This window comes from Aquarana catesbeiana, linkage group LG06 (assembly GCF_042186555.1).
Source record: "Aquarana catesbeiana isolate 2022-GZ linkage group LG06, ASM4218655v1, whole genome shotgun sequence".
Lineage (NCBI taxonomy): Eukaryota > Metazoa > Chordata > Amphibia > Anura > Ranidae > Aquarana > Aquarana catesbeiana.
In genome coordinates, this window is record NC_133329.1 from 259,522,760 (window position 1) to 259,545,400 (window position 22,641).

Below are 22,641 nucleotides of genomic sequence, written 5' to 3' on the forward strand. Positions count from 1 at the left end.
GGGTCATTGTCATGCTGAAAGACCCATCCATGACCCATCTTCAGTGTTCTGGCTGAAGGAAGAAGGTTCTCATCCAAGATTTTACAATACATGGTCCCGTCTATTGGCACCGCAATGGGGCAAAGTCGGCTTGTAACTTTAGCAGAGAAACAGCCCCAAAGCATCAAGTTTTCACCTCCGTGCTTGACTGTAGGAAAGGTGTTCTTAGGGTCATAGTCAACATTTTTCTTCTTTCAAATACGGCGAGTCGAGTTAGCAATACTTATGTTTCTCAATGAAATGCAACTCAATTTATAACATTTGTAACATGTGTTTTTTCTGGATTTTTGGTTGATATTCTGCCTCTATCATTTAAAATACACCTATGATAACAATTATAGACCATTCATTTCTTTGTAAGTGGGCAAACTTACAAAATCTGCAGGGAATCAAATAATTATTTTCCCCACTGTATGTCTGCAGCTGAAATTAAATCCTTTATGGAACACAGTGGGGGGGAGATTTACTAAAACTGGTGCACACAGAATCTGGTCCAGCTGTGCTTATCAGCTTCCAGGTTTTAGCCTGCAGTCGCACCGGGTACGATTTAAAGTGGTTGTAAAATCAGAAAGTTTTTTTTATCTAAATGCATTAGGATAAAAAGCCTTCTGAGTGCAGCAGCCCCCCCCCCCCCTACTTACCTGAGGTCCCTCTCTGTCCAGCGATGTCCACGAGTGTCTCAGCCATCTGAGATTCTCCCTCCTGATTGGCTGAGACACAGCAGTGGCGACATTGGCTGCTGCTGTCAATCAAATCCAGCTATCCAATCAGGGGAGAGAGGGGGGCGGGTCAGGGCTCCGTGTCTGAATGAACACAGGTAGCTGTGACTCAGCTCGGGTGCTCCCAAACTACTTGCTGTGGGGGCACTGAACAGGAGGGAGGGGCCAGGATCACAGAAGAGGCACCTGAAAATCTCCCTGGCTCCCCTGGGGGAATTGCCGTCATGGTATGTCTGCCCCTTTAGGAGCTCTAGGGGGCGCGCACGCGCCCGTGGCGCGACGCCGATGCACGTGCCTGGCGATCGCAATGCCTGCCACCCGCGATCGCTCCTGACAGAGACAGAACGGAGATCTGTCAATGTAAACAGACAGATCTCCGTTCTGTCAGGGGAGGGGAGACAGATCTGCTGCTCCTAAAGATTAGGAACAGCGATCGGTCTCCTCCTCCAGGCAGCCCCATCCCCCCACAGTTAGAACACACATGAGGGAACACATTTAACCTCTTAATCACACCCTAGTGTTAACCCTTTCCCTGTCAGTGACGTTTATACAGTGGCTATTTTTCGCTCTGATCGCTGTATAAATGTCACTGGTCCCAAAAAAGTGTCAAAGGTGTCCGATCTGTCCGCTGCAATGTCGCAGTCCCACTAAAAATTCGCTGATTGCCATCATTACTAGTAAAAAAATAAAAATAAATAAAAATGCCATAAATCTATGCCCTATTTTGAAGACGCTATAACTTTTGCGCAAACCAATCAGTATACGCTTATTGCAATTTTTTTACCAAAAATATGTAGAAGAATATATATCAGCCTAAACTGATGAAGACATTTTTTTTGGGATAGTTATAGCAAAAAGTAAAAAATATTGTTTTTTTTTTTTTTTTAATTGTCGCTCTTATTTTGTTTATAGCGCAAAAATAAAAACCGTATAGGTGATCAAATACCACCAAAAGAAAGCTCTATTTGTGGGGAAAAAAGGACGTCAATTTTGTTTGGGTACAGTGTTGCACAACCGCGCAATTGTCAGTTAAAGCGGCGCAGTGCCTTATCGCAAAAAAATGGCCTGGTCGTTAAAGCGCAGTTCCACCCATATAAAAGTCAGCAGCTACAAAAAGTGTAGCTGCTGACTTTTAATAATCGGACACTCACCTGTCTCACGGTCCAGCGATGTGGGCAAACGAAGCCCTGCTTATCTCCCCCTCCTCTCCTCGGCGCCGGCATTCTGACTGTGGGCGCCCGGCTGTGGCTTCACCGCAGGGCACGCACTGTGCATGCGTGAGCCGCGCTGCATGCTGTGAGTGGCCGTGCAATCTTCTGGGACCTGTGACGTGTCCCAGAAGAGTGCACGGAGGGAGAGGTGAACTTCCTTCTGGCTCCACGGAGCCCCGGGAGGAAGTGGGAGCTGGATGCCCCTAAAAAGAGGGTATTCGCCCCCCCACCCCCCCAAAAAAATGACATGCCAAATGTGGCATGTCAGTGGGTCACCTTTACTTAAAGCGGAAGTTCAATTTTTGGGTGGAACTCCGCTTTAAGGGGGGAAAATCCTTCCGGTCCCTAAGTGGTTAAGATTTGTAACGATTTGATACGACTTCAGTACTACTTTATGAGAGTTGTTGTCCATGTAACAGGGAGAAACAGTGATGTTATATACAAAAGTTTAATTAGCAAAGGGTTAATCTTTCACTTCTTTCAGGCTCAAGTAGTGCTGATAAGGACACTGGCAGGGTTTGCAGCACAATTTATAGTCTATGGCAGTGAAATCGTGCTGAAGTCCTGAAAAAGTAATACATGAACAACTTCTCAAATTGTACTACTTGAAATCATATCTATTAAGACACTGCCAAAGAAATACATTAGATGCTACTTCAGGTACGATTTGTAAATCGTATGTTGTGCCTGAAGTCGTAGCGGTGTGACCGAGGGCTAATGCTGGCCATACACTATTCGAAAATTTGTCCGAAATTCGGTCATTTAGACAGTTCGTTAGTTTTTCGGCCAGTTAATAGGCACAAAACTGATAATCATCAGTACGTTTTCGAGCGAAAAAAACGAAGGCCAAGTTTGGAAATTTTCTGCTGAACGAACGATAAATTGAAAGGTTAATGTGTTTCCCATCTAAACTGTTTGCACTAGGTATATGTAAAAAAACGAACAAAAAATGCATTCAGTTATGTCCACTGAACGATTTATCAGTCATTACATGATGGCACTATCGTTTGCGCTCACGACCGAATGTTCGTTTTTTCGAAAATGGGTTCAGACGATTTTTAGTATAGTGTATAGCCAGCATTAGGCTGGCCATACATTATACAATTTTCTTATTTAATTTTCCCTTAGATATACCAAAACTGTATAACATGAGGTGTAGGCAATCAGGCAGGCCCTTGCATTACATAGTTGAAGGTAAATCTAAAGAAAATTGAATAATAAAATTGTATAGTGTATGGCCAGCCTAATTCCCAAAGCTTAATTGAACAATTTAAAGTTAGAAGCTGATTGGTTACTATGCACAGCTGCTCCAACTGGCTTATCTAACATTGTTTAATATTGTTGCCTTATTATGTGACCTAGAAGGAGGCACGATTGTGTTTGTGCACTTCCCACAATTCTTCTGCCAATGGAAACACGGAGGAGGATTCTTTTCGTATGTTGGCTCAGTTCCTGAAACTATTTGTCAAGCTACACACAAACACGCACACTTAAAACGAACACTAAACATGACAAGTCCAACTGATTCCAGTGAGTTGCTGTTTTTTGTGAATGGAAAGAAGGTAAGATATTGATTGCAAGCCTTTACTACTAGCTCCGACAGTCTGTGAGTAGTTTAGAAGTGTACACATATTCTCAAAGGGGGTTAGGACTGTAAAATCACAGCTGTGCTCACACAGATCCCATTGCCTGTTATCAGAGACAGGAATGAGGCGGGGGGGGGGGGGGTGTTGAGGCTTTTTTTATCCCTGCTAAGGCAATAGCATTACAATATGAGTATGAGCTGATGTTAAATTCACCATTACCAAGAAAGAATAAAGCATAACGGAATGTTAAAGAGCATGAAAGTGATTGTAAAGGATCGTTTTTTATTTTTTTTTTAAATAACAAACCTATCATACTTACCTCCACTGTGCAGCTTGCTTTGCACAGAGTGGCCCTGAACATCCTCTTCCGGTTACCTTGCGGGTACAGACATGAATGCCGGAATCGGCCCCGCCGGCCGGTTCCGGCTTCATTGGACTTGATTGACAGCAGCTGGACCCAATGGCTGTGCTGCTATCAATCTATCCAATCAAGAGCCGGGACCCCGTGGAGAGAGGGACAGCGCTTCCCCGCCAAGGAGATGAAGGGGGTCAGGTAAGTAAAACCGGGGGGCTGGGGAACTGGTGACTGCCAGGTGTTTTTTTTTTTTCACCTTAATGCACCAGATGCATTAAGGTGAAAAAACACAATGGTTTACAACCCCTTTATGTGTTTTCTCTACTTTTGTTACTCTTTTGAAGGTAATAACTAATTTCATATAGCAAAATAGAGGCCTAGTATAAGAAAAATGTCTTAAAGGATAATTTGACCCTTTTTTTTTTTTTTGCAGTTTAAAAAGAGTACATTTATTATTTTTTTTATAGGTACTGGAAAGCATTGCACAGGCGATCAGTAGATCACAGGTGCCATGCAGGACTCCTGCAGACTTGTCAGTGTATTTGTCTGCTCGTACCTCGTATGGCAAGGCAGATACACACTGACAGGAAATGACAAATAACTACCAGAGAGCTCAACAGTGCCATGGTAGTTCATTGAGAACTACAAGCTGACAGTTACAATGGCTGTCAGTACTTGTAGTTTCTCATTGACAGAACTTTAAAAAAAAAAATAGTGACAGCGAGCAGGGGGAGAAGATCCCGCCCCCCTTGCTGTCACTAGATCCAGCAGTGGCCACAGGAGTAGGAACATGTTACACGTTCCACCCTAAAAATGAGTGGAACATGTTCCCAAGGGTGAACTTATCCTTTAGCCCTGGTTCACATTGATGCTACTTTGAAATCACGCCCACTTCACTTGAAGTAGTATGATTTCAAAGTAGCAAGGTCAGCGCAATTTCAGGTGCTACTTGATAGACGTCTGTGTGGCTTCATGCACAGATGTCTATTGAATTTGCACCTAAAATCAGCAAAAGTAGTGCAGGAACTACTTCTGCAAATCTGTGTGGGGCCGCAAAATCGGTGTTGCACCGATTGGAACAGTGCCATTGCCTCCAATTAGCTGCGACTTGTCAGGCTTAGGCTGGGTTCACACTCTGGCTCACAGCAGGGGTCCAGAGCATCTCCATTCACCGTTTTTGCCTTCCTCTGGATCAACTGTCAGTATAGGATATATGAAGGTTTTTGATTTGTGTGTATTTTGTTTTTTCCTGTGGGTTGAACTGGTTGAACGTGTCTTTTTTCATCCAGATTAACTATGTAACTATTTAATAATAATCATCATGTAAGAAGAAATGATGTTCTGTTCCTGTACAATCCAAGACATGAAGTCAGCGAAAGCTATTTGTGTTACATTTTCTTCATCTACAGCACGTTGAAAATGGATTGTATACTGTACATGGGCTTGCTTTACTTCCTTTCATGTCAGTATGCTTGCAAAAGCAATTTGCAGCAACTTTGAAGGATCTTTATTGCAAGCTAGTGTTGCCCATGTATACAAATCTTACATGAGGCTGGGTTCACAGCTATGCAAATTGAATGCTGGTTCACACATGTCCGCAGCGGCTCCAGTGCGAATTGCACAGGAGCCCTGTGCGACTTTTGGTCCGTTTTAGGTCCGAGTTCAGCCAAAAATTTGGGCTGAAATTGCACCTGAAGCGGTAGACGGAGACGCACTGGACTCCTGCTGTGAGCATCTGCGTGTTCCATTGCGAACCCAGCCTAAAACACTAATGCCGCGTACACACGAGCGGACTTTTCAGCATCAAAGGTCCGACGGTCTTTCCGATGGACTTTCAACGGAGTTACGATGGACTTTCGAATGACCGGACTTGCCCACACACTAAAGTCTGTTCGAAAGTCCCTTGGTTTGAACGTGGTGACGTACGAAGGGACTAGAATAAGGAAGTTCATAGCCAGTAGCCAATAGCTGCCCTAGCGTCCTTTCTTGTCCGTCGGACTAGCATACAGACGAACAGATTTTTCGTCTGGACTCGAGTCCGGTCGGAAAGATTTGACACATGTTCCAAATCTAAAGTCTGTCTGATTTTCGACAGAAAAAGTCAGCTGAAGGTCAGTTGAAGCCCACACACTGTCAGATTGTCCGACGGATTCTTTCTGTCGGATCAGTCCAGTCGTGTGTACACGGCTTTAGCCTTGTTTATGTGACTGGAGCTATGTGCAGGCAGCCCATGTTTCTGTATGAAGATGCAGTGGCTGTACGAACACTGTCACATATTCTAATGTGGGTATACACACTTGTCTGTGTTGAGCACATATCACCTGCCCCTGCACGCCTGTCACATTAGGACAATTGACCGTACTGCTTTTCCATCCCCATTGAGAAATATGAGCTGCTTGCCTACCTCTAGACCAGTGGTTCTCAACCTTACTAGTGCCGTGACCCCTTGATAAAATTTCCCAAGTTGTGGGGACCCCTAACAGTAAAATCATTTTTGCTGGTCGCGTTTGATGGCACAGTGGCGACAATTGATGGGCACAGTGGTAACAATTGATGGGCACAGTGGCGACGTTTGCTGGCACAGTGGGACAATTGATGGGCACAGTGGCTGCGTTTGGCACAGTGGCAGCAATTAAAGGGCACAGTGGCGGCGTTTGCTGGCACAGTGGCGGCGTTTGCTGGCACAGTGGCGGCGTTTGCTGGCACAGTGGCGACAATTGATGGGCACAGTGTTGACAATTGATGGGCACAGTGGCGATGTTTGCTGGCACAGTGGGACAATTGATGGGCACAGTGGCTGCGTTTGGCACAGTGGCAACAATTAAAGGGCACAGTGGCTGCGTTTAATGGCACAGTGGCGGCGTTTGCTGGCACAGTGGCAACAATTGATGGGCACAGTGGCTGCATTTGATGGCACAGTGGCGGCGTTTGCCGGCACAGTGGCGACAATTGATGGGCACAGTGGCTGCATTTGATGGCACAGTGGCGGCTTTGCTGGCACAGTGGCAACAATTGATGGGCACAGTGGCGGCGTTTGATGGTACAATGGCGGCGTTTTAATGCGTTTTTTTTTCAGATTATTTTCAGTTTGTTTGCGCCCCCACCACTGATTTATATATAAACGTCCCGGTTGGTTCCTCAAAAGTGGTTATTCTGTTCCAGTGCTAGATACAAAGTGTATAGCACCCAAACATATATCTAGCACTGGCACAGAATAACCACTTTTGAGGAACCAACTGGGGCGTTTATATAGTAATGATATGTATTGTTCCATAATAAAAAAAATGTTGTCATGTCAGCATTTACTTTTAAAAAATCTATGTCTTGATTGCCCTGCTGACACACAGTGCAAAATGCTTTTTTAATTACTGTGTCTGACTTACCAAAAATCACAGGTGTTCTTCAGCTTCTGCAAGTGACGTTTCGTCGCCGCACTCTTGGTACACTCGTCCTCAGCAAGCGGACTTCAGTGGGTGTAAAAAGATGTCCGTTTGCCGACTTCTAAGTGTAGCCTTACTGCGGACGAGAGTACCAAGATGGCGGCGACGGAACGTCACTTCCGTGCGGTCTCTCCTCTCCAGGAAGTGACATCTCGCTGGGGGGGTTCAGTTTTTTTCAGTTTGTTTGCGCCCCCCCAAAAATTTTGAGCAGCCGCCACTGGTTCCCACCCACCCACTGGTTCCCCCAAACCATCATATATACTTATACACATCGTACATTTTTCATATCCATACGTTCCGAGTATGCCCTCCTTTTAGGCATACTGACCAGCTAGGCCAAGGCACACCTCAGGACTTGGTAGTTAGGGTATCGCATTTCCAAGTGAAGATTCTGACTACAAATACACTGTATATACACATTTTTTTGTCTTGCATTTCTATTTTATACTGAATGGGTTCACATAAAAAGGTAAAGGTTCACATATACTTTAACATAATCAGTCAGGGCAAAGTTCAACTGTGAAGTGTGTAGTACAGTAATATATAGCTAAAATAAGTCACGTTATTGTGGTCAGATTTGCAGTACCTGATTTATCATCAGTGTTTATTAGCTAATGCATTTTTTACTTTTATATTAAAAAGCCTGTTAGGGCTCATTTTTACAGATTAACTTTATGCAGCTGAAGCCGTCCAGAGCAGCGGTTCTCAACCTGGGGGTTGATTGCCGATTCGCCAGGGGGTCGCGAATGCTGGCCAAGACGGACCCGAAGTTACTGCCAGAGTCTGTCCGTCTCGGCCAGCATTCGCGACCCCCTGGCGAATCGGCAATCAACCCCCAGGTTGAGAACCGCTGCTCTAGACAGCTTCAGTGCTTTTCAGGTGCTGGGGAAGAGCTGCCTATTGATTTCAATAGGCAGCCCCAAAGATGCTGCTTGCAGGGCTTTTTCTAACGTCCCGCAATCAAACCGCCCCAGTGTAAAAGCATTCAGGCTTTCACATTAGGGCAGCATGGGAGGCAGTTTTCAGGCATTTTAAAATGGCACACCTGTAAAGCGCCTGAAATTTCTTGCTCTAAAATGCCTGAAAACTGCCTCAGGCCCCTTTCACACATGCGGATCCGTTTGCTCAGCAGGGATCGATCCGTTGATCCCCGCTGAGTCGGCGGATGACAGGCCCGTCTCTGCTCACTGTGCAGAGACTAGGTATAAAAGCTGTGAAAGCTGTGTAGAGAGGAGCTTGTCTGCACAAGTCTTGGATTGGATTACAGGCAGGCAAAGCTCCCAAGTAGAATGCAAAGAAGAAAACTGACCATGTTGGGATGATATGGAAATACCTAGCGTGTCAGTTTAAAATGGAAAAGCAGGAGGACTGGCAGGATCAACAAGTGTTTTATAAACAATAAGCAATGCAAAGAGAACAGAATACTTCCTAATACAAGTATATAGTACAACAGACATACAGTATCTTACAAAAGTGAGTACACCCCTCGCATTTTTGTAAATATTTTATTATATCTTTTCATGTGACAACGCTGAAGAAATTACACTTTGCTACAATGTAAAGTTGTGAGTGTACAGCTTGTATAACAGTGTAAATTTGCTGTCCCCTCAGAATAACTCAACACACAGTCGTTAATGTCTAAACCGTTAGCAAGAAAAGTTAGTACACCCCTAAGTGAAAATGCCAATTAGCCATTTTCCCTCCCCAGTGTCATGTGACTCATCAGTGTTACAAGGTTTCAGGTGTGAATGGGGAGCAGGTGTGTTAAATTTGTTGTTATCGCTCTCACTCTCTCATACTGGTCACTGGAAGTTCAACATGGTACCATGGTTGGCAAAAAACTCTTTGAGGATCTGACAAAAAGAATTGTTGCTTTACATAAAGATGACCTAGGCTATAAGAAGATTGCCAAGGCCCTAAAACTGAGCTGCAGCACGGTGGCCAAGACCATACAGCGGTTTAGCAGGACAGGTTCCACTCAGAACAGGCCTCGTCATGGTCGACCAAAGAGGTTGAGTGCACGTGCTTAGCGTCATGTCCAGAGGTTGTATTTGGGGAAATAGACGTATGAGTGCTGCCAGCATTGCTGCAGAGGTTGAAGGGGTGGGGGTTCAGTCTTTCAGTGCTCAGACCATATTCTGCACACTGCATCAAATTGGTCTGCATGGCTGTCATCCCAGAAGGAAGCCTCTTCTAAAGATGATGCACAAGAAAGCCTGCAAACAGTTTTCTGAAGACAAGCAGACTAAGGACATGGATTACTAGAACCATGTCCTGTGGTCTGATGAGATCAAGATAAACGTATTTGGTTCACATGGCGTCAAGCGTGTGTGGCGACAACCAGATGAGGAGTACAAAGACAAGTGTGTTGTGCCTACAGTCAAGCATGGTGGTGGGAGTGTCATGGTCTGGAGCTGCATGAGTGCTGGGGAGCTACAGATTATTGAGGGAACCATGAATGTCAACATGTACTGTATCCTGAAGCTGTATACTGTATACTGAAGCAGAGAATGATCCCCTCCCTTTGGAGACTGGGCTGCAGGGCAGTATTCCAACATGATAATGACCACAGACACACCTCCAAGATGACCACTGCCTTGCTAAAGAAGCTGAGGGTAAAGGTGATGCAATGGCCAAACATGTCTCCAGACCTAAACCCTATTGAGTATCTGTGGGGCATCCTCAAAGGAAGGTGGAGGAGCGCAAGGTCTCTAACATCCACCAGCTCCGTGATGTCATCATGGAGGAGTGGAAGAGGACTCCAGTGGCAACCTGTGAAGCTCTGGTGAACTCCATGCCCAAGAGGGTTAAGGTAGTGCTGGATAATAATGGTGGCCACACAAAATATTGACACTTTGGGCCCAATTTGGACATTTTTCACTTAGGGGTGTACTTACTTTTTTTTGCCAGCGGTTTAGACATTAATGGCTGTGTGTTGAGTTATTCTGAGGGGACAGCAAATTTACACTGTTATACAAGCTGTACACTCACTACTTTGTAGCAAAGTGTAATTTCTTCAGTGTTGTCACATGAAAAGGTATAATGAAATATTTACAGAAATGTGAGGGGTGTACTCACTTTTGTGAGATACTGTATATCAGAACTATGTTGGGGTAATAAAAACTTTAAGCTGGCCATGCACTAGATTTCTTTCATTCAAGCTGTTACATGAAAGAAATGTAATAGATGCGTTCATCTACACTAGACCGCCTGGATAGACAAAGTTCCCCTGCTGGCTACGGTATTCTGATTGCTAGCCACTGTGGCTGTCAAAATACTTGTGACTTCATCTGACTGGATACAGTTACTGTTCAGCTGACAATTTTCCACCCAGCTCCTTCAACAAAAGTCAGTTGAATTATGACTGATTTCGCATGAATTGGCCATAATCTGAGCTGTTTATGGCAGCTTTTAGCCAATGTGTTTGAGATGATTGTAAGCAGATGAGGATCATAGTGTTACTACTTTAACTGCTTCAGTCCCGGAAGATTTTACCCCCTTCCTGACCAGAGCACTTTTTGCGATTCGGCACTGCGTCGTTTTAACTGACAATTGCGTGGTCGTGCGACGTTGCACCAAAACAAAATTGACGTACTTTTTTCCCACAAATAGAGCTTTCTTTTGGTGGTATTTGATCACTTCTGCAGTTTTAGTTTTTGCACTATAAACAAAAAAAGAGCAACAACTTTGAAAAAAAACATATTTTTTACTTTTTGCTATAATATCCCCCCAAAATATATAAAAAAACAATTTTTTTTCCTCAGTTTAGGCCAATATGTATTCTTCTACATATTTTTGGTAAAAAAAAAAAAAAAAAAAAAAACGCAATAAGCGTATATTGATTGGTTTACGCAAAAGTTATAGCATCTACAAAATAGGGGAGAGTTTTATGGCATTTTTATTTTTTTTATTAGTAATGGCGTTCTACGATTTATATTGGGACTGCGACATTATGGCTGACACATCGGACAATTTTGACACTATTTTGGGACATTGTCATTTATACAGCGATCAGATTACTGTGTAAATGACACTGGCAGTGAAGGGGTTAACCACTAGGGTGCGATGAAGGGGTTAAGCGTGTCCTAGGGAGTGATTCTAACTGTGGGGGGGATGGGCTTCAAGTCACATGACAGCGATCACCGCTCCCGATGACAGGGAGTGGTGATCTCTATCATGACACAAGCCAGAACAGGGAAATGCCTTGTTTGCACTTCCCCATTCTGAGGCTCCGTGACACGATCGCCGGGAGACCGGCAAACATCAAGTCCGCCGGTCCCGCGGGCACAGTCACGCTGTACGTGGCGGGTGCGCGCTTGCTATCCCCGGCTCTTAAAGGGGACGTACAGGTACCCCCATTTGCCCACCACTGCCATTGTGCTGACGTATATTGGCGTGCAGTGGTCGGCAAGTGGTTAAAATTTGCTGTTCCCTGCATATTATCGGGACACCAAAGCAAATGATGAGCACAAGAATGACAAAAAAACAGCATTCTGGGCTGAACACTTGATTCAGTATTCTGTGAGTACAGCATCACTGAGAACTGTTATGTATAAAGCTGGTCATCGATCAAAATTTGGCCAGTTTAGCTGGTACCAGGCAGCTAAATTTCAATCATTGTGTGGCAGTCCTCACTCAATAGAGGTTGATCACTTGATTGACTTCTGTCAAAGGTACATGTTGAAAAACTTTTGAGACATGAGAACTTTCTTTCTCAATCAGTGTTTTCTGACAGCTGCCGATTCCTCCATCCACCTTGTTTCTGCATGACCAGCTTTAAAAAAGGTACAGGTTGAATCCAAGTCAAACATAGGCATACCTCACAACTTTTGAATTTCAGAATGAAGGACACTTGAGGTAGGAAGTGATCTGCAGCGCGCGTAGTGCAAGTTCAGGAATCTGTTAGGTTCAAGGTTCAGGAGTGCGTTTCATACTTAGTGCAAGTTCAGGAATGCAATGTGTACAGAGTGCAAGGTTCAGAAGTGTGTTGTACAGAGTGCAGGAGCCAAAGGAAGCACACAGGCAGGCCATGTAATACAGACATTTTTGATGGGTCCCAATTGGATGGACATTGGATGGACTGGCGGAGCCCCCCGGAGCACAGTGATGTGGAGGGTCAGTAGTAGAAGTCCCAGGAGAAGCAGTAGCTCAGCAGCCAGCTTCCAGTCTCACCATCCTCTTGATCCACCTAGCTTTCAGTGGCTGCTCACTTGGGCTGGCTGCACCCCTGCTTTCTGGGTCCAGGGGTTTTACCCAGGTACAGGAGCCACCACTGCAGAACTTTAGAGCCACTGCGGGACAGGAATGAGCAAAGCCAAAGGGAAAGCTGCAGAGGAGGGGGATGATCAAGGCTCACCCTGAGCCAAGGGTGGAGGCGGATTAGGGGCAGGCAGGACTTCACAATCTCACTCACCTTGTGCATCTACCACAATGACCCTGAAAACAAGTGTCATATTAACCCCCTTGTGCAACTCCCCCAACGCCCCCCTCCACTCTCCTTGTACAGCTTCCCTATCCCCCCTGCAGCCCCCCCCCACCCCCCACAGTTTCTCCATCTTCCCCTCACCTTGTGCAGCTTCCCCCCACTCATCTTGTGCACCCCATGATACCCCCCACCTTGTTCTCCTCTCCCACTTCATCTTTTGCAGCTTCTCAATCCCCCTCATGTCCTCTTGCCCCCCTAACATTTTGCAGCCCCCACCCCCCCAAAACTTGTGTACTCCTCTCATGTTGTGCAGCCTCCTCTCCCTCCTTACCTTGTGTACCAGGCGGTAGCAGGTGGTGTTTGGCCAGCGGCCCCTAGGACAGTGGGATGGCAGCGGAGGCACATCAGAAGAGATCACACAGCCTACACACCGCGGTGGCCTCCTTTGGGCTGTCTTAGCACAGCTGGCATCGGAAGGTGGCCGCCGCCATGCTCTGCTTGCAGAGAGGGAGTCGGAGTTGGGGGTGCAGCTAGAACACAGGCTCTAGGGCTGTAAAAACTCCACGTGTGAAAATCTGCAAAAGCGTTATTGGTTGCTAGGATACTGGCGGTCCCAGCAGCCAATAACTTCAAAGCAGATCATGTGGGCAGATCATGCAGGCGGTGGGGGGCAGCAGGCGCCCGGCAGAAGAGAAGGCAGAGGGATACAAAGGCGCAGCTGTAAGGAATCCGCCGACAGGGTCTGAGTTGCTGGCTCAAAAGGATGGACAGATTTACCTGGAGGGGACTGGAGATATGTTGTGCCCGGGTTTCAGGTGGACAGAAATCCTGGCACAAGTTGTGAAACCCGGACTGTCAATCCTGTACAGTTGGCAACCCTGGTAGTCAGCAATGGAGTGATGCGGGACAAAGTCCCTATACAGCGGGACTGAGGGACAAAGATTGAAATGCAGGAAAGTCCTGTCCAATCCGGGACTGTTGGGAGGTATGCATAGGTCTCATACGTACAGTGGATATAAAAAGTCTACACACCCCTGTTAAAATGTCAGGTTTCTGTGATGTAAAAAAAAGAGACAAAGATAAATCATTTCAGAACTTTTTCCACCTTTTAATGTGACCTATAAACTATACAACTCAGTTGAACAAAAAACTGAAATCTTTAAGGTGGAGGGAAGTAAAAATAAAAAAATAAAATAATCTGGTTGTATAAGTGTGCACACCCGTACACTAATACTTTGTTGAAGCACCTTTTGATTTTATTACAGCACTCAGTCTTTTGGGGTATGAGTCTATCAGCAAGGCACATCTTGACTTGGCAATATTTGCCCGCTGTTCTTTGCAAAAACATTCCAAATCTGTCAGATTGCGAGGGCATCTCCTCTACAAAGCCCTTTTCAGATCACCCCACAGATTTTCAATGGGTTTCAGGTCTAGGCTCTGGCTGGGCCATTCCAAATCTCTTTAATCTTCTTCTGGTGAAGCCATTCCTTTGTTGATTTGGATGTATGCTTGAAGCCTGAAGGTTTTGTGCCAGTATTGACTGGTATTTGGAACTGTTCATAATTCCCTCTACCTTGACTAAGGCCCCTGTTCCAGATGAAGAAAAACAGCCCCAAAGCATGATGCTGCCACCACCATGCTTCACAGTGGGTATTGTGTTCTTTTGGTGATGTGCAGTGTTGTTTTTGGGCCAAACATATCTTTTGGAATTATGGCCAAAAAGTTCAACCTTGGTTTCATTAGACCAGAACACAGTTTCCCACATGCTTTTGAGAGACTTCAGATGTGTTTTTGCAAAATTTAGCCAGGCTTGGATGGTTTTTCTTAAGAAATTCTTCCGTGTTGCCACTCTACCCCATAGCCAGACATAAGAATACGGGAAATTGTTGTCAAATGTACCACACAGCCAGTACTTGCCAGATATTCCTTCAGCTCCTTTAATGTTGCTGTAAGCTTCTTGGCAGCCTCCCTGACCAGTTTTCTTCTCATCTTTTCATCAGTTTTGGAGGGAAATTCAGTTCTTGGTAATGTCACTGTTGTGCCATATTTTCTTCACTTCATGATGACTGTCTTCACTGTGTTCCATGGTATATCTAATGACTTGGAAATTCTTTTGTACCCTTCTCCTGAGTGATACCCTTTAACAATGAGATCACTCTGATGCTTTGGAAGCTCTCTGTGGACCATGGCTTTTGCTATATGATGCGACTAAGAAAATGCCAGGAAAAACCTACTAGAACAGCTGAACTTTATTTGGGGTTAATCAGAGGCACTTTAAACGATGGCAGGTGTTTACTGACTCCTATTTAACATCAGTTTGAATGTGATTGCTTAATTCTGAACACAGCTACATCCCCAGTTATAAGAGGGTGTGCACAGTTATACAACCATATTATTTTTGTTCTTTATTTTTACTTCCCCTCCCTAAAAGATTTCTGTTTGTTTTTCAATTGAATTGTACATTTTATAGGTCACATTAAAGGTGGAAAAAGTTCTGAAATGATTTATCTTTGTCTCCGTTTTTTGCATCACAGAAACCTGACAGTTTGCCTTTTTATATCCACTGTACATGTGATAACTAGATGCACAGTGCAACCAGTGCTTGTGATTTCTTGTCTTTACTGCTGGCCTTCTCCATTATATTCTCTGCAGTAATGGGGCCTGCTGGGGGGGGGGGATCACTGAATGTATTCTGAGCTACTGTATCAAAACCAGCCACGGGTTGCAGACACTGTTCTTACTGTCTGGAAACAGCATTGCTGCTAAACTTTTCTGTGTACTGAGCCCCTCTTCAGGCAGTTACAATGGGCTTCACCTGCCACCTTCTGATACCCTTGGATAATACTACTTTGCTATTACTGACATAGCCGGAATTTGCTAGTCTATTTTCAGTCTGAGTTTCATTCGGTTGATTCCATATTAAATTCCTGAGCTGACACTGCACCAGGGTTGCCAACTGCCAGTAAAATTACTGTCAGTTTGTAAAAATCAATGATTTTTTTTACAACTGCCAGTAAATATTAGGGGCTGATAATTTCATGCTGTGTTGACTTTTAAGGGTAAATCAAGCAAATTACTTTGTTATAGGAATTGTCAGTGTTTCCATATTATGTTTATACTGTTCAAATATTCACTGTGTTAGTTTTCAATAGGAGTTCTGTAATTTCTCAGGTTGCCAGTAAAAAAAGTGTGCCGTCAGTAAATTTGCCATGTTTTGTCAGTAAAAAATGCTGCAGGAGTTGGCAACCCTGCACTGCACCTACATAAATATGCTTGGGCAGGAAAAACAAACTTTTATATCTGTGCACACAAACCCATGCATACACCGAAACAAGCACAAAATGTGTTCAAATCTGAACTTTAGGCAAACATGAAAGACATAAATAATGCAGTAATTGTTGTATAATTAATTTTAAAGTGGATGTAAACCCTCTCAAATACCCAGTGAAGTGAACTGCCTCAGATGATACACACAGATTAAACAAATCCTCCTATATAGGTTTTACTTGTTTATCTGCAGCCCTCTGTTCCCTTCACCCCTTCAAAAGGGCAGAAAAGTGCTAAAATCTTTCTTCAAATGTGAGGAGCACAGAGGAGGAGGCGGAGAGGCTGCAGTTAGGCCCCTTTCACACTGGGGTAGTGCGGTGCGCTGGCAGGAGAGAAAAAAAACTGCAAACAGCATCTCTGGAGCAGTGAAGGAGCGGTGTATTCACCGCTCCTGCCCATTGAAATCAATGGGGCAGCGTGGCTATACCGCCAGCATAGCGGCGCTGTAGCAGCGCTTTGCGGGCGGTTTTAAACCCTTTTTCGGCCGCTAGCAGGGGTTAAAACCGCCCCGGTGGCGGAGAAACAGCAGCGGCAGTTTCAGGTCGGTTTGCAGGCGCTATTTTTAGCGCAATAGCGCCTGCAAACCGCTCCAGTGTGAAAGGGGCCTTAAATGTGTGAGAGCTGATTGGAGGAAAGGCACACAACCCCCCTCTACACAGCAGATGAACTGTGTTGTGAATAGACAAGCTCCGTTCTGAGCTCCCTCCCTGACACAAATTTATCTCATGTGTCGGGAAAATCTCCCAGAAGTGATTCATGCTGATAACAAAGGAACGAAGCACCAGAGAGAAACCACACTTAGAGCTTTGGGGAAAGATAAGTAAACACTGCAGATATATGTGCTTTGCTCAGATTTCATGACTGAGGTTTACAACCATATTAAGTTATTGAATGTATTTTGCAAATTGCATTACCCTAAAGACAATGAAGAGTGAAATTCCCCTTTAAAGGAATCTAGACACAAATGGGCTGTTATACAAATATGAATATTGCACCTTAAATCATTATGACTTTGACTTACACATGATCCCCTACTCAAGCTAAAGAGTTGGACACAGACAGGTGTGCCCTACACATTTATTTGCAAATATTACATTGATCTATCATGCGATTTGAAGCAGTATTGAACTCAAAAGTAAACATTTATTACATTGTAGCTTACCAATTCTTAGACGAGATGGCTGCATTCATTTTTCTTTTTTAGGTTTTCTTTCTTTTATTTTCATTTGGTAATCCAGCCAGTAAGCCTGTTGTTTTTCAACAAAGCAAGCTCTCCTGTAAATGTATCATTGCGTTGAGACAAACCATTTACCACTGACAGGGGTGCTTACAATGAATAGCTTTTATTTATGTAAAACCTTTATCCCAAAAGGAAAAAAAAAACTAGTGCTGTTAATGCTTGTGTAACTGCAGTGTGAGCTAAAATCTGGCTTCAGTCTGCTTAGTGTATCTAAATCTACTTTTACATCCAACACTCCCCTCCCCCAGACTGACACTGCTACTGTCCAAATGTGCCCCCTGTGCTCCTTCATCTAGAGCGGGGGCACATGAGGTTTGTTACTGGCCAGATTATCAGGTAATCGCAAACAAATGCAGCCACCACGTCAAATGATTGGTAAGCTGCAATATACAGTATTACATGTTTAGATTGCTACTCTTTATTATTAAATTCTAATGATTTTGGTTAAATTATTGAAATCGTAGCATTTTCTTGTTGTTCTACATGTAAAGAAAACCATTTTATAGAGATCTGTGCCTTTCTAAACATTTAAAGGGGAGTCTCTATAGCTGTGATGAGTGCAATGCCAGCAGGGTTCAGGCAGCCTTTTAGATGAGCACCTGCTTTACTTTTTTGTTGCTCCAAATACACTTTTGTTGAATTTAGTCAGAAGAAGCTAATTAAATGTTTTTCTCTTTCTATGTAGATTGTTGAGAAAAATGCAGATCCAGAGGTCATGCTATTACCATATCTGCGAAGGAAGCGTATCCTTTGAATAAAGACAGTGAAAATTTCCATTTTTGTCAAGGTGTAATTAGGTTTGTGATGTATGCACGGTTTAACGTTTCCAAGCCAATTTTTTGGTTTAGGTACTTGTAAAGGATAAGTTCACCTTTACAAAAGAAAACAATAAATGCACATTTTTTTTTTCCGGTAAAAAAAAATGTGCATGTAATTTTTTTTGCAGGAGCCTGTAAAGCATTGCACCCACGATCAGCACATTGTGGTTGTAATGCAGGCTCCTGCAGACTGCCTGTGTAGCTATCTGACTGTACCTCTGATATTGGCAGGAAGTTCAATGAACTACCTAGAACGGTCATTAGCACCCTGGTAGTTCATTGAGAACTAAAAGCTGTCAGCCGCAAAGGCTGACGATAGTTGTAGTGCATCAATCCACAGGGATCTGTAAATGAATGACGCAGCCATGTGGGTGGAGCCCCACACGGCCGCGCTCTTTTTGAATTGTGACAGCGGGTGCAGGAAGAAAATCCTTGGCCCGCTGTCACAGGGAGGTGAAGGGACGGGAAAAGAGCAGGCAGATGCTCAGCATGTTACAATCAGTAAAAATATCTCTGCGCTAGACTAGTATGGAACTGCTGCAACTCAAATCTTGGAAGGGATAAAGTAAAATAAATGCCTAATGGTGCGCTGTTCCTTTAAATAGTGAACTGATGTAATAATGAACAAAATAAAGTGAATAAACAAAATATCTACCCAAGTGTTCAAACATAGAGTATATGTGTGTGTGTAGACAATGTTATAGCAATTTAGTGATGCGAATAACAGATATTACAAATGCATTATTCAAAATGTCAATGTGCAAAAAAATGCAAAAAATTCCAGTGTGTAAAAAAAATTTATGTTAAATTGAAAAAGTTCAAGCTTTTTCAATTTAACATACTTTTTTATGTTAATTTGAAAAAGCTTGAACTTTTTCAATTCAACTTTTTTTTTTTTTTTTTTTTTTTTTTTTACACACTGGAATTTTTTGCAATTTTTTTTGCACATTGACATTTTGAATAGTACATTTGTAATGATATCTGTTATTCGCATCACTAAATTGCTATAACATTGTCTACACACACACACACGTACTCTATGTTTGAACACTTAGGTAGATATTTTGTTTTTTTTTCACTTTATTTTGTTTATTAATCAGTTCACTATTTAAAAAGGAACAGCGCACCATTAGCCATTTCTATTATGTTACACCCTAAATATGGGTGTAACGTGTTCAGAAAGGTGAACTTATCCTTTAAAATGTGGACACATATTCAGAGTTCTAGGCATATACAGTATATATAAAAAGACAGAAGAAAGTGCAGTATCCAAATTGGAAAAAAATATATACTTCTTGATTGGTACACCATTACAATATTAGCATTTTAGCAACTGTACAATTTCAAGCAACCATACTCTTCCCCAAGCCATGTGTGGATGTGTGGCTTGAGGAAGAGCATGATTGCTCAAAACTGTACAGTTGCTAAAATGCTAATATTGTGATTATTTATTGATCAAGAAGAAATCATTTTTGCATCAGTTTGGATATTGCATCTCCTTCTTTCTATATATGATTTTGGCGGAATATTGGGATCCACATCTTTGATGTGGAAATCATGCGTTCAAGATTACAAGTAATAAGTAACAAGTAGCAAGTGTGTCTCAAATATATATATATATATATATATATATATATATATATATATATATATATATATATACTCCAAGTTTTTCTTTTTTTTCCAAATAGCAATTTTTATTATAGATACTAGTGGTACAGAATAAAGGAACATAGAAAATCACAAGTTTTGTTCAGTGTATCCATATGTAATATTAAGCATGTATTCTGTATGACTTAGCTGGTAATAGTTCCTATGATAAACAGGAAAGCAAATGTAAACGTTCATGCTGATGCTGGGTTGAGTCCCAGTCTACTTGACTGGGAGAAAACAAAAAAAAAACACTCAAAGATAATACAACTATTTGTAAAAAAGAAAAAAACAAAGTTGTATAAACCTGTGATATATGGGGATGAGGAGTAGGGTAGGGGGGAGAAAAAGAAAGAAGAGGAAAGAGAGTAAGAGCCTTCTAGTTGATTTTATTACCTGGTCATGGTGGGTCCTCCCAGAGGTGCCACAGCTCCCAAACCTTATTGTGTACTTCTAATTTATCATGGATTCTAGCTCTCATTTTTTCCATCAATTCTACATCCTTGATTCTAGCGTATAGATCTTCAGCAGAGGGTGGAGTAATGCGTTTCCAATTTAGGGCTACCAGGCAGCGTGCTGCCGTGAGTATGTGTCGTATTAATTTCTTGTATGGTCTGCAAATTTTTAGTGGTGATAGGCCCAGAAGGAAAAATTTTGGAGTCGCTTGGACTTCGGTTTCTAAGAGGCGAGCAAGGAGGTGACTGACCATCTCCCAGTACTTAGCCAGCAGTGGGCAGGTCCAATACACATGTATAAGAGTGCCTTTGGCTTCTTGGCAGCGCCAACATTTATCTGAGCTATTCGGGAAGATTGTGTGTAGCACATCTGGAGTCATGTACCAGAAGTATAGGATTTTGTATGAGTTTTCTTTATATAGCGTACACATTGAACTCTTCGCTGCTTGGTTCCATATTACCTGCCATTGTGCTAATGTAAGTTCTTCCCCTAAGATCTTCTCCCACTTAAGCATGTAATAATGTTTACCTTGCTCCTCTAGGGAGATGGCATTCAGGATCTTATAGATTCCTGATATAAGTCCCCTCTGCGTATTACCTTCTAGAATAATGGTTTCAAACGGGGATGGAGGTGAAAATTGTAGGTTCGGGGCTATAGTTAGTGCATAATGTCTTTGTAAATATCCGTAGAATGCTTGTCTTGGTAAATTATGTTTGGTCTGCAGGTCTGAGAAGGACAGGAGCCTGCGAGATCTAGGATCTACTATACTTCCAAAATGGAACAGACTCCTAGAGGACCAGGGGTGTGACATCTGATGTGTGAGACTATCTGGCACCTTAGGGTTACACACAAAGGAAGTCAGAGTCGATTTCTCCGAGATTAGCTTATTAGAATGAGCCAATGTGCGCCAAGTCCTCTTTAACATGGACTTGGGGCCCAGGAGGCGCTCCGGAGCTACGTCCGCATCCGCATTCCATAGTAGGTTGTTCGGGTGTATTGGGGCTAGCCATAATTTTTCGATCTCTGTCCACTTATTGTATGATTTTTGTGTGAACCATGATGCCACAGCTCTCAGCTGTGTCGCTTGGTAGTATTTGATTATATTCGGGAAAGCAAGACCCCCCTCACTGCGTGACGCCATCAAAACCGTTTTTGAGATCCTATGTCTTTTGTAGTTCCATACATAGTGAAGTAAATCTGTTTGAAGTTTTTTCAGATGTTTGAGTGGTATGGGTATGGGGAGTGTTTGGAATAAATATAATAGCTTCGGGAGAATGGTCATTTTTATTGATGCGATTCGCCCTAATAGAGATATATGGTGTTTTTTCCATTAAAGTAAAAGGGATCTAATAGTGCTAAAGAGGGGAGGAAAATTCTCTTGGTACAGGGTGTTAAATTTTGGGGTGATGTGTATCCCTAGATATTTCAGGGCGGTTGTTTGCCAGTGGTAATTATAATTGGATTTTAAAAGTGCCAGCTCAGCTTCAGGGATGTTAATGGGTAAAGCTTCTGACTTTGAGGCATTTATTTTGTAACCTGAGAGGTGCGGAATCGGTCCAACTCAGCGTGTAGGTTCGGGAGGGATATGTGGGGTTGGGTCAAGGTGAGTATTATATCATCTGCAAAGAGGGAGATCTTAAACTCCTTATCTCTGACCGTTATTCCCCGTATGTTTAAGTTATTCCTAATAGAGGCCGCTAATAGTTCCACACATAGCGCGAACAACAGGGGTGACAACGGGCATCCCTGCCTTGTGCCGTTTGATACTGTGAATGATGTTGAAAGTGCAAACGGAGTCCTGACCTGTGAAGAGGGGTTAGAATATAGGTGTTTTATTGCCCGCAAGAAAGGTCCCCGGAAGCCCATGTGGGTCAACGTGGCGAACAGGAACGGCCACCCCAGACGATCAAAAGCTTTCTCAGCGTCTAGACTTAGTAGCATTGAGGGGGCGCCATACCTGTTCGCCACCTCCACCAGGTCTATCACTTTTCTAGTGTTGTCACCCGCTTGCCGCAATGTACAAATCCTACCTGGTCTTTATGAATTAATGATGGTAAAATCATATTCAGGCGATTGGATAGGAGTTTAGTGAAAATTTTTAAGTCAGAATTTAACAACGCAATGGGTCTGTAGTTTGCGCATATAGAAGGATCTTTATTCGGTTTAGAATCAGGGTAATGAAGGATTTCTGCATTTCCAGGGGAATTTGGGTGTCTTGGAGGAAAGCATTGAACAGTCTGCCAAGGTAGGGGAGCAGTATAGGGAGAAATGTTTTATAGTATTCGTACAGGAAACCGTCCGGGCCCGGGGCCTTATGAGACGGCAGATTTTTAATAGTGAGCTCTATTTCCTCGTCAGTAATCTGAGCATTAAGT

General features: G+C 43.3%; 1 protein-coding gene across 1 annotated transcript in view; it reads left to right on the forward strand.

The window, feature by feature from the left end:
* The first annotated feature begins 3,385 nt into the window (after positions 1-3,385).
* LOC141146726 (aldehyde oxidase-like) overlaps positions 3,386-22,641 on the forward strand; it is a 230,454-nt gene continuing 211,198 nt past the window's right edge. The window contains exons 1-2 of the mRNA XM_073633234.1: positions 3,386-3,531; positions 18,028-18,085. Coding sequence (XP_073489335.1) covers positions 3,478-3,531; positions 18,028-18,085 — 112 coding nt within the window. The 5' untranslated portion in view covers positions 3,386-3,477. The remainder of the gene's footprint in view (positions 3,532-18,027; positions 18,086-22,641) is intronic.